The 13,407-nt window shown below is 40.7% G+C and overlaps 1 protein-coding gene across 1 annotated transcript in view; it reads right to left on the bottom strand.

Moving 5' to 3' along the window:
* The window catches only part of CPXM2 (carboxypeptidase X, M14 family member 2), a 78,950-nt gene that overhangs the window by 29,730 nt on the left and 35,813 nt on the right, over positions 1-13,407 (bottom strand). The window contains exon 3 of the mRNA XM_075717571.1: positions 13,178-13,317. Coding sequence (XP_075573686.1) covers positions 13,178-13,317 — 140 coding nt within the window. The remainder of the gene's footprint in view (positions 1-13,177; positions 13,318-13,407) is intronic.

Here is a 13,407-nt window from a genome sequence, read left to right as displayed (position 1 = left end):
TTGGGCGATTATGGGAGAAGCATCAGAGCATACGGATCAGAGATAAGGGAGTACCTGCAGGGACAGACACACCTAAGAAAAGCTTCCCCTTGTACCGCACCCATACAAACACAACTTTGTTTTTCTTTCTTTCTTTTGAAATCAACAAATAATATAAGCAAACTACCTATGAACACACATGTTGACTTCACCGTGCTTGTGTTTAAAAAGACAAAGCTAGTCTTTATGTGTTCACTAAAAGAGGGTTGGGCTTCTACTGAAGACCAAAAAAGGGGCAGGGGAGGAACAAGAGCAAATTCATCAGCCACAAGAGCAGCACAAGTTCACCCAGCTTCGTCTTGTACAAAACAACAACTTTCAGAAAATGCCTGGGTCAATGCATGGCAGCAGAAAATTTATAACTTTAGATTTCCATCTGCTATTTCTTTTTCTGAGTAACAGTGGTCCTACTTACACAAAAGATTCAAACTGATGTCCAGACTTACAATGATGCCGAAACCCAAAGATTAGGTAAGTGTTTAGCGGGATTTAGAAAAGCACTTCTGTATGTACTATTCTAATACCCCCAAAAGTCAAAGATGAGATATCATCTGATTTTGAAAAAAAAAAGACTGAACAAACCCAGCTCTGTTTTACAAACTAAACCAGTCCTTTGCAAACTTTCACCAATCACCTTCAATTAATAATTGTTAATAATTGTTGCCATTCATGTTATTTTAAATTGAAAAATCTTGACTATTGCCAAGCAGACTGAACTTTTTATTATTGCGTTGAAAAGATGAATACATCTATCAGCTGTAACGCACACACTACTTCAACATTTTTTTTAACAACTTTAACAAGTTAGCAGATTTCTGAGAATACTAATTGTCCGCCTGTCAGTGGAAAATCTCTCACAGAGATCTGCGAAGTGCCATGCTGGCGTCTCAGGTCTTCGTGGCTGTAAAATGATACACAACAAAATAGACAGCAACTTCAGTGCATTATAAAAGCTTCTACTAACTCTTGCAATGAATTATAATTTCTTCCCTCACTTCTGCGATAACCTGGCAGTTACACCAGAAGATTTCTGTGATCATAAGTTGAAGGAAGGTAGATTTTCATCTAGCAAAGACTGAAATTGGGAATTTGGGAAATGGCCAACATCAAAACTCCAGGAAGAAGAAAAATAACTTTTTCCAACTGAAAAAGAAACCAAGTTTGAGAGCAAAACTCATGGTTTTGAATGGTGGTGGTGGTAAGTAGTGTACATATTCAGTGCACATAAAATGGTGGTGTGGGGCTTTTTGGTGGTTTTTTGTTTCATTGGGGTTTTTTTGTGTGGGTTCTTGTTTGGTTTTTTTTTTTTAATATTCTTGGCCATTTTTCAAAATTGGGGTAAATGACCAAAAGAGGCAATGTTACAAACCAAAAAGACATCATTGCTCCTGAAGTATTACAGAACTTTTTTTACTTCAACTGCACAAATAAGATTAGGAGGACAAACACAACACATCCATATTCATTCCTCTACACCTGAAAAAAAATTTTCAGAGTATCACAACCACATGAAAACAAGATAACAGTGAACATTCTGTATAATTGAGAATTCTGTAAGAAAATCATGGCATAAATAGACAGGTTTTAAAAGAACCAGCTCATTTTACTGGCATGAGAAAACGTTACTGTTACACTAATACTTCCAATCTAGGACTTTTATTTACCATACTTTAATTTTCTCACTCCCTACAGTTACAAAGGTTCAAACCTCTCCCAAAAGAAAATGTGTACTAATCAGTCACACACATATTCCATCTTGAGTGACAACAAGTAACATGCTTTTCAGAGGCACTCTGCCAATTACAATACCAATGGGAGTACATCCAGTCTTGCACATTTGCAGTATAAAAGGACTACAGAGGGTCATGGGAGGAGATAAATCAGCATAATATATTAGGTTATACACCACATCCTATTAACTGTGTTTGCCTGTAAGGAATAAGCATCCACTTTGCATTTGTTGAGATGCAGAATAAAAACTTCACAGGTGACCAAATCCTTCTTCCACTGGCACTAAATGCAAAACCTCTGGGGGCTTAAATTCTTCCCCCTTTTTTCCAACGTCATAAGAAAAACAGCTTCTGCCACTATTAAAGCAGCTGCTGTAAATTCGGATTCCCCTCAGAAATGACATCTTCTGCCTTGAAATCACATTCCCTGTGGTGGGGAAGGGGAACACTGATGTATTCATGTGTTCAGAGTGTCTGGAAAACTAGCAGAAGCTCACACACAGGGCTTCTGACCAGGCAGCTGAGTATCTTTAAATCCCAGATATTTCTACAGATACAGACCAGCAGAAGAGCACTCATATACTAAATCTTCTCAAAACGCTGCAGATTTTCTACACATGTGCAGCACAGGAGGTCTGAAGATTCCAGGAAGCAGATGGATGTGTTGCACGTGCTCGAATCAACAGCCAGTCTGTTTACAGTAAGCACAGTGCTTCCTGGAATTGAAGAGTTTAATATGTACACGGTGCTCAGTTTATTCATGTAGTCACAGAAATCTAAAGCTTTCAGGGAAATCCATCACAGAAAACACGACGGCTAAAGCAAAGTCTCGTGCTAGAAGAAGTATTGAGGAAGGTCATCTGCCTTGTGTTGTTACCTGGTGACAGGAAGATCCATCTCATTGGGTTTGGGATTTGCAGACATTAATTTCTGCAGCACGTCACATCGAATCTTTTCGGGGCCCATCAGCATTGAACAATAAAGCTATCTAAGGAAAGCTGAAAGAAAGTTATAAAGCTCTGCAGTACTTAGGATGTCCTCACTGTTGTTTTAGAGACGCTCTTCTGAATTCACTCTATAAAATCTCCCCGGACCTATTATATTCCTCAGATATTTTTTGGTTTTATAGAGTCAAGGAGACATAATTCAGGGAAAGGCCTATGCCAGCATTCAGAAAAGAGTGCCTTAATTATCGAGCTTTTTCTTGGCAGAAAGCTAGGCAATACAGAAGTTATTGCGTGACAGTATCTCCAAAAGAATTTGAGGTTACCTCTAGTTCATCGCACTCCAGCACAAAGTGCCACTTACGTGACTGCCTCACAAATTTCATCAAGGCTAGAAAAGGAACACAAGATACAGATCTGGCAGGAATTATTTAGTTTCAGGTGCTTCCCATTAATAATCCTTTTTAAAATTTATGCTATTAATAGTAATAATTAAAATTATCTATTCAGGAGAAACCTATCTGAAAAAATCTCAGTATCTATTGCCAGCATTAATCAATTCATTTCACAGCAAGTAAATGCAAAAATCAAAATATGATTCAAATTCACTTATTGTGGTGGATTTTTTTATTATTATTATTATTAATTAGGGTTTTTTATCTGTAACACATTGTCTTTAGACAAGGCTTATTTCAACATCTTTGATTTTAAATTCAGTTTCTTGTGATGCATGGAAGCATCCAGCTTGTCCATTTCCATCCAACAAAAGACAAGCTGAGTGCTTAAGTGACTTGCCTAGGGACAGAGAAGAAACCTGAATCAAAGCACAGAATTAAAAGCAGATCTCCTACAGCCGTGGCAGGTTCCCGTCCAGAGGATCAGCTTCTCCTTTTCTAACCACATCGTCAGGCTACTGAGCATAGGGAAGGACATCACGACAGCACCAGAACAACAAAACGTTTTTTTGCCTTGCCTTCCCCAATAGAATTTTACTTTTAAGTGTATTAGACACGTAGATGAATCCCAACCTGGCACAACACGCAGCGAGTGCTAAATGAGAAGAGGTAGAGGGGTGCCAGCCATTTGGCTGCCCAGCCTTCAGCAGGCAAGTACATCAGCTGAGACTTCTGACTATTTGGATATGGCTCTATTTTGTTTGAACGGCATCTGCTGCATGTAATATTTTAAGGCCAAGCTTCTCAATTATGGAAACCTGAATAAACAAGTGAAATAAGTCTGATACTCTTACCCTAGTCTCTAAGGATGCTTTTCCACATCACTAAAACTCCACATGATGGGAGATAAATGAGGAAGGATGGCAGGTGCCAGTCAGCAGAAGCTCAAGCCCACAGTGGCAGAGCTGCTGGGGATGAGACTTGCAAACATTGGCAGAGTTCACGTTGGCATCCTCTACAATGAACTTGGCTCCAGCTGACCGTATAATTCTTCTGCTGTCACGATAATCTGATTTATCTGCATTACAAAACCCTAAAATTAATAGAAAATAGAACCAGACAGGCACACAGATGTGTATCCTTCAATAATATATAAATTGACAAGTCAAAATACTTGAAACAGCGGAATCTCTATGCCAAAAATATGCTAGGCAAACCCTAGATTAAGCTGTACTCAAGCAACAGAATCAGCATGCTGGCAATTAAAAGGCTTTCTGCTTGAAAAAGTAATTTATAGTCTTATGCAATTAAATGTAAACCCATTAATATTAATATTCTATAATAATATTTATGCTGATATTGCCCAACAGTTTCAAAAACAAGCCAAGTCAAAAAATGCTCAGGCTAACAACAGGTAGCCCAGCAAGTTTTACAGTGTAATTAAAATAAATATGATTTAATAGCTGGAGCTTGGCTAGCAAGCAAGGGTATTTTTTTTAATAATTGAAATCTTTGAATGTTTAATTTTTAAAATTGCTTCTAGCTGACTTAAATGAATATACTGCTGTGAAACCTGGCTCTTTGGAGGCCCTGTGAAGAAAAGCTCAGGGCCAGAATTTCACTTGCTCAGAATGAATTAAGCACAGATTTTTCAAAGCTCTCTTCTCAGTGAGGAGGAGTTGGGGTTGCAAATGCATTTCCTACCCAATGGCTGCCACTTACAGCTGTTTTTGGGGGGATTTTTTGGGCGGGGGGGGGGAGGGGGGTTTGTTTTTTGTTTTTTTTTTTACAAGATTTTAATATCTGGCTTTCTGACCTTTCTAGAAAATCTGGTGCCGGCTGTGGGTGTTTCCTTTCGCTGTTGGACATTCAGACAGTAACACCTGAAGGTGCCAGGGCTCCTGTGTGGGGTCAAAGACATCCTCTGCCCCAAAGATTTTACAGTCAACACTTGTCATTTCGGGCCACTCTTTGCAGAGATCTGCATGTGTTTGAAATTCTTCCAACATCAGACTTTCCCCTTTCATATCTTCTGTATCTGCTAAACAGAACCAAGCTGTGATTCCTTTTCTTCTAAACCTCATTTTGTGACATTTTTAATTTTCCATTCTTGTTTGTGCCTATCACACCTTTGTAAATCAGTGAGGATTTGAGGGGAAAAAATCCAAAATATACAGGCACTGCTTCACTACGCCTTTTTGTTGCCTTCCCGTGAATATTAAAGTAATGGAAAATGAAAAGCTCTGACTGTAACCAGCAAATGCTGCCATTTGTGTGCACAGCTGTGAGCATATTTAAAGTAATGCTGAAGGGGCTCACACCTACCAAGCGCACACAAAGATGTGGCTGAGTGCCGCTCGGTGCACGCGGAAGGGATGCCGACTTGGGAAGGCTGCGCCGGGCACGCGTGGAGCGGAAAGGAGCAGCTGCCTGCTGTCCCCTAGGTAACCCCCCACACAACCATCCTCATTGCAACGAGTCGTAATGCACATGCAAAACAAATCAAAGCTGTGATTAACAACTGTGAGTAATCTGTTGCAACAGATGCCTGCATTCATTCAATGTAGCTTTTTCCTAAAGGCTTCAGCTCATTTGATTTCAAACCGCCCATTGTGGTCCCTTCCACAGAGGTTAAAAAGCTTTCCCTTCCTCTTCTGAGCATCCCCAGTCAGCCTCGCTGTGCAAAGCAGGTTCTCTCCACGCCACACCACCCTTTCCCCATGCAAGGTGGTGGTTACCCAGGCAGGAGCCCTCCTCGTGCGGATGGCAGTGACCTGCTCCCTCCCGGCGCCGTACGGTGAGTCGCCGAGTCTGGCAAGAGAGTCGTAACTGGAGCACGGGCACCACGACAAATCATACCCGCAAGAGAACACCGTCAGTGTTGACATTTTTGTCAAACAAACTTGAGAAAGTATAAATAGATTTCTGGGTGTGCTGTCAGAACTCCACCTACACGGGATCATCAGGGCTGGTCGCAAACTCATCTCCCCGACACCGGGAGTGGATGGCGAGTGTTCATCAGCAGCGATGAACACTGTACCAAAAATCCTGTGTAGAGCACAAGAATCGAGGTGGAATATTAACATGGCACAGGAATTGACGTTAAGTAAAAAAGATGGAGGGCACTCGAGGCTGAAGCTGCCAAAGGCTGACTTTCAGTGCTGCAACAACCGAAAGCCTGTGAGACGGCTCCACCAAGCCAGAGTTCACAGAAAATATAACTTATTAAGAAACCCAATCATAAACACTAGTATAATATGTAACTAGTGACATTAATACATCAAGGGAGCTTTTTCTACACTGAATTCAGGTTGTTTTGTAACTCCCATCAACGTACTTGATATGATTTCAGTGGATTTGAAACAATTCACTCTATGAGAGTCTGACTTTGGGGAAGCTGTAATAATCTCTGTAGCCCTGTCAACCAGTCAGGGCAAATAACAGTTTGTACTGATTTAATGCACCGTAACAATTCAAGTTGGTACACAGCAGCTGCTTATTTTATTACATGACTTGGATAAAACATTGAGACATTTTCATTGAATTTGCTGAAGTTTCATCAGGGTGCGTTTTCACAGCCTCTGCATGGGGATAGGAGATATTGCTTTTCAAGCCAAGTATGTCTGTCCTTGCAAGCTGGACAGGATTTAGAGCTTATTCTACTATCCTTTCAAAAGCAGCTTTCCACTGTTGTATTTTGTCCCTTCTTCTTGTGCACAGTGCAAACTTCCGTTTTCTTGGGTAACTGTAGAAACAACTCAAATACCTATGAGTAACCACTGTACGGTCCCAAATGCCACTGCAGTTCCACTGAAAGGATTATCACTGCTCTTTATACTCTGATTATTGGAACACTGAAGATGCTGATGTGATTATCTCTTCATGAAGCCAATCTTACTACTGAGACCATGGTCTTAATACCATGAATTGCTCATAAACTGGGGAGGAAGCAATTATTTTGACCATCTTGCAAGGAAGGAAGTTCACCAGCTTGCAATCCTCACATACAGACTATCCACAAAAGCAAATCTCAGCTCCTAAGGAATTGCCAGTGAGTATAGCAATAAATTAAAATTTGGGGCAACACATTCATTTTGTGCCTAAGAAAGAGCAGAATGCTGTACCACCAAAATTAGAACGAAGTAAACTGCACTGACCTAAATTTATCCTCAGTTCTATCTCTGGAAGGTGCCCAGCTTGCTAGAGACCTACAATTCCTTACAAGGGAGAGTTTGTCAAAAGGGATGCTGGGGGATCATGAAGGGCTACGCTGCACACAGAGCAGGCTGAGGATGAGGGTGTAATATAGAAAATTGCAAAATTATTCCCCTATCCAATTACAAATATCTTGTCTTTAGCAAAAGCATGATCAGACAGAAGATCAAATGTACTGGATATTTATTATTTGCTATCCATATAGAGTAGCACAAGGAAGTCAAACAAGTGACACAGTAAGGAGCATGTAACAGTGTTTATGCTAGCTCCTATTAAAACGTAGCTTCAACAGTGATGAGCAAAAATGACCAGTTTAGGAGTGAGTCAGTTTAGAAGTAAACGATATGTGTAAGTCATTGTAACTACTACTTCTAACCAGCAATGCCACTGATTTGTTGTGCCCTCCAACCAGCTCACTTTTTAAGCCCTTTTGCAGGTTTGCAAAGCATGTGGACTAACCTCTACCCAAATCAGACTTTGAAAATTGTCACCCCCCTCCATTTTTTTTTCTTAAAGAGAAATGTCTTGCATAAAATTAAAAATCTTCAATATTTTCATGGAACTGAAAGGTCTTAAAGAAGATATAATTGGAAATAAGTCTATTTTGATTTTTTCTAGAAAATTCAGAATTTTCCTCTGGAATTTGAGCATTCAACACAGACTCCTTCATTCATGCTTTTCATTATTTTAATAATTTTGTTATTTCATGACATGCAGTGATAGTGCATAATTTAACATGGTTAAAAGATTAATTTTAACAAAATGCATCAAGTTACACATACATCTTACTCACTGAAACATCGCATCGTCTTCTAAAAATCAAAACATCCTCTGTGTTGAAACAGTTGGAAGCTTTATATCACAGCCAGTACACACTGAGTCTATTTAGACGTGTGGGTTTTCTCTTGATACAAAAGATGGTGCTGAATTATCAAAAGATTGGGTTGTGGGAAACACGTATGCTTATGGGTTTTTTTAGATTCTTTCCAAACTGCTAAGTGATTAAAACTCTCCCCCCGCGCCCCCTGTCAAGAGTGCATATTTTAAACTATTGCATCATTGCTTTAAGTACATGGCACAATTCCACAGTGATGCTTTCAGTGTCTCACTCGACAGCATTGAACAGTTTTTTAAAGATATTTGATTCATAAAACTGAAGGATGTATTGGCAGCAATATACAGAATTACATAGTGTATTTCTCCCCCAAATATTCAGCCATAAACCCTCTTGTAGCCAAGCTATGGCAACATCCACCTCCCAGACGAGGATGTCACATGCCTTTCTAAAAGGTCACACCACTCACACAAGCTTCTCTAGCCTGAGAAGGCAAACAAAACAGCTCTGCAAAGAGATGTCACCAATGTTTGTCTATTGACTACTGAATATTCATAGTGAAACAGTGTGGTAACTGCCCAGAGACACTGATCGCCAGATGTTCTCAGCTCCTACGAAGGAACTGATATTCTGCCCACTCTCAAGGTGTTAGCTTTTATTCATATCAGCCCACACTTGTGGAACCTCTGTGTTTTGGACATCCTCAGCGGATCAAAGGAGTCCTGGTTCTTGCAGCTGGGCCCCCCTTTATCTGAGAAATTCAACACCTGCAGATCTTCTGGATAATCTAAGCAGAGTTTGCCATTTATGATGGTAAAAGAGCACTTGGCCATGATTTCAGATTTCCCAAGAAAGCCTGAGGTGCCTGAACAGCAACAGCCTTTGCGTCCACATGCTTGCTTTGACTGGTAAAAGGAAGGACTCCTCAAATTTTTCCTTAAAAAGGAAATGATTAAACAATTCAGGTATTCATTACTAACCAAGCATGGTTTCCTTCTTCCTCTGGTCAGGTCATCTGTGCTTTCAAGAGCTGTTTCTGTACCTCGGCCTTTTCCTCCGCAAGGCTCTCCTGTCTCAAACACATTAGCCCTGGAGAGGCAAGCAGAGCCACAGCCCACAGGGGAAGACAGACAAGAAACAGCAACTTTCCATGTGAGATTGGCAGAGGAATAACTGAGGCGAAGCAGTTCCTGTCAGCATACAGAAAGTGATAATCCCATGCATTTTTGTATTCTTTGCATTGTCGTGTAACCTTCATCAATAGCGTATAAAGCTCCAAAAACCAATAAGCAAAGCTGGATGTGAATAGACTGTCTCTGGTTGGAGTGGGCCATCAGCAAACCCAGACTACAGTTGCCAGTGCTGCTATAGAGGAGTAGAGGGTTGCTTCCACCACCAGTATACTAGCTCTGGCTACAGCATGAGAAATACAAGCAGAATCAAAGGCCAGGCTGCTAATAACTCAGGTGTTGCAGCCCTGCAATGAGGGGCAAAGTTGTTTGCTGCAGGATTCAGTGGGGTGTCTTTGCTTGCCATCCCTTGTAATTTTACGTGTCCTCATTGAGTCAGGAGAAGGAAGCTAACGGGATCAGGAGAGCTACAAGTCTAATCCAGGCAGAAGTTCTGAGAAGACTTTCAGTTAAGTACATTTTTCCACTTTGTTAAAGTTTCTTGTTCAATACAAAGAGGAAAACGGAAGAAAAAATGTTGCTTTTCTGATTCTTTATCACTCTCACATAATAGCATTTGTGAACTTAACATATATCCTAGTGTCTTGGTTTTTCTTTTATATAATGCTGGGAAAGACTCCAAGGCTTAAATAAAAATCTTACCTTGGCTCTCGAGCTTGGCAGGCTTTTGCTTCTAATACAACACAGATCACAGGGTTGATTTTTGGCTCTCCTACCTGAAATTAAGTTATTCTCTAACACATGTTTCTGTTAATTACAAAAGCATTATATTCTTGTCACATAACTTCATGAAGTTGGGAAGGTGCCTCAGGTAACAGAATGGCATCTTTTTGTACCAACTTTCATATCATAAACAGTCCTTTTTGATACCATCAGAGTCAGTAGCTAATTATAGAATTGTTTAGGTTGGAAAAGACCTTTAAGATCATCCAGTCCAACCATTAATCTAACATTACCAAGTCCACCACTAAACCAATTCAGGGTAGAGTAGCAATTTTGTGTTTCCTGGCTTGGTGGCTGGATTAATTTTTAATGAAAGTGAAAACTAGGAATCATTAAGGTTGGGAAGGATCTCTAAGATCATCAGTCCAACCATCAACCCAACACCACCATACCCACTAAACCATGTCCCAAAGTGCCACATCTACCCATTGTTTGGACACTTATAACACCCTTTTTTTGAACATGTGTAAGAGAAGGAAGCTAATGAGTCTCCTTTGCTTCTAGTGTCCATTATAGCAAAACAGCCACAGAAGAACTTGCCCACACCAATAAAATTCCTACCAGCCTGTTTCTCCTGGGCTGGCTTATAAAAGTCAATCCACTGCATGCAACCCCTATGACTACAGGCAGGTCATTGTCTCCCGAGTTTGCCACAAGTACCAAAGATTCCATCAGTGCCTCTGAACCCCACCCTAAGGCAACTTCTGCTCCAAGCTCAGAGTCTCTACTGTTGTTTGCATTCAACTTCCCTTTGCACAGCTCTTCTCCACACCAGGATTTTGTGGGGCGTTTTCTTTCCCCTTGCTTTCTTGACTGCTGGAGGAATTGGGGTAGAAAGTCACACTAAGATCACCTTTCAGATGCAACATGATTAATTCAGAAAGCAGCACCTGCCATCTTCCTGGGTGTGATCTTCCCAGGTGCTGACACTCTGGAAATGCCAGGACACCACTCTGGGCTCAGATGAGGGCTACATACATCAGCCTAAACTCTTTTGAAAACATGAACACCTACTTTGGTACCTCAGGGAGTACCAAGTTATTTTTAGAATCTAAGGACTTACACATGCAGAAGCAGAGCACACAAACACCAACTACACTGATTTTAACTGTTCAGTCTCATGAGAGGAGAGGGAATATGACGCGCATTCCAGGGAAGGCAGTCCCACAGCCAAGGCTGTATTCAAGAGAAGTCAACTGAGATGGAGAGCATCACACTGACAAGGAAACCACCTCCGCAGCAGTCCCTTTGCTTAAGCTGGAGGTAGGGAAGGAGGTCACCCCTTCCTGGGACTATTTTTCCCCCACTCCCCTGGCCCCTTTATGGGGCAGAGCTCAATCTTGCAGAACCTGTTTTCCAGGAGACATTAGCCTGCCCCACAGTCCAGCTGGTCAACTTGAATCCATCTTTGCTCCTATGAAGCAGAAATGTGCCTGGTTCCTTGCAAACCTGAGTAACAATCCAGGAGGAGCCTGGACCTGCTCTCCCAGCATCAACGCTGCTCCTACTGCAGACTCTCAGAGATCTGTCCACCAACTCTTTGTGGAGAAAAAGGGCAAAAGCAAGGTTCAGTAATTTAAAAACTAAACAACAACAAAAAAAAGGTGACTGTGAAAACCACCTATAAATAGAGCATCAAGTCCTGCTGTAAGCTCACAATATAGCTGGACTAAAAATAGCAATATGACAAGACAAAGCAGTGCAGCACTGGTGTTGATATGATCAGCAATGTCAAGAGTATGAATATAGAAAATAATAAGACTTTACTACAGTAATTATCTGCTTAACACAGAACAATGTGGAATACATATAGAAACCTTATTGCCAGAAAGGCTCCTACTCCCACATTTCCATTAAAAGAAATGGAAAAAAACCACAGAAAATTAAACTATAGAAGGAAAAAAACCCTCTTTTTCTTTTTTCTTAGATATGGTGGTATTTTTCTGGTTTGCCTTTTGTTATATGACACACTCATTTTCTTAAGTGAAGGACCTGACCAGAATGGATCTCAGGCTGTGCATCTCCTGTACACTTGGTCAAAAGGTCTAGCAGCACAAGTGGGATTATGTGCTCACATAATGCAGCGAGGCCCAATGAGAATCTTAAAGAGACTAAACAAATGCTGTAAGGATCGGGGGGGGCGGAAAAACCCCATCCCCTCCAGTTCCTGTTTATGCCAGCTGATTGCTGTTTTCCTAGTATATAATTCTCACTCCACTCACACTGGCTGTATTATAGAGCAATCTGGGCACCTACACTCAGAAGCAGGTCACAAAGGAGTAGATGAACACAAGTCTGTGCAAAACAGTTATTTCCCAGTGCCATACGCTCCCTCTGTGACACAAGCAGTAACCAGAAAGCTCGTGAATGCTTTCAGCATTGAAAGTGGGCAGCACTATCAGACCAAAGCAGAGTTCTTGGGGTACACATGGCTGGATTGCCTCCTTAGACTGACACCGCAAGGCAGCTGCCCTATTTGTGGCAAGCACTCCTTCCTAAAAGCTTTTCAGAAAGCAGGCTTGAACCGCATGGAGTCTTCCTAGCATCCGCAAACAGAGCACAACATGCCTGCTACCAAACACCGTGGTGTGGGTCAACATATACTGTGTGGTTTTTGGTTATATGATAAATTACTCTATAGAACAAAAAAGCATAGAAATAAAATTTGCTTTAACTGCTCATTTAAAAATCATGTTCTTTTGGAACTTTACCAGTTATTTGGTGATTTCCTATGTACTAGGAAATCTCAAAGATCAGTTCATCATCTTCAAGAATAACCAGTAACCAAGTTAAATATTGGAAAAGAATTATGAAGTTTAACACAAGCAAATTTGACTGGGTAACTATAAAGGCATGTAATCTGAAGGAATTGTGGTGCTTCCTTTGCCAGATGTAGATAAAAACTATAGAAGTTTGTTACCTTTAAACTTGTATTTTACGCCATATAAAAACACTTGGTCTTTTACCATTCCGCCATTCAATTACTTGATGTCACACAGCATTCCCATTCTTTCTTTTTTCCTTGAAAACCCCAAAACACCATACAACATAAATTCCTTGGTCCGAAAGCTCAGAATCTCATGGAGAAAAATAAGCATGTACTTACGACCAGAGAGAGTTTCTTCCTTGTGTGATGACTCCAGTGAATTTTGTTAGCCTTCGAGCATCTACTTCAATCCACTGATATGGGTCATTTCTTCCTGCACACCAAGCACCATCATAAAAATCATTTTCGTTAACACCTGCCTGAAAAGAAGGCAAAACTGTGTTCATAAATCAGAACCAAGAAACTGAAAGTCTTTCATGGGAAAAAGAAAAGAAAACATGAAGTCATTA

The sequence above is a fragment of the Pelecanus crispus genome, chromosome 10 (genome assembly GCF_030463565.1).
Source record: "Pelecanus crispus isolate bPelCri1 chromosome 10, bPelCri1.pri, whole genome shotgun sequence".
Classification (NCBI taxonomy): Eukaryota; Metazoa; Chordata; class Aves; order Pelecaniformes; family Pelecanidae; genus Pelecanus; species Pelecanus crispus.
This window is presented reverse-complemented; position numbering and strand designations above follow the sequence as displayed.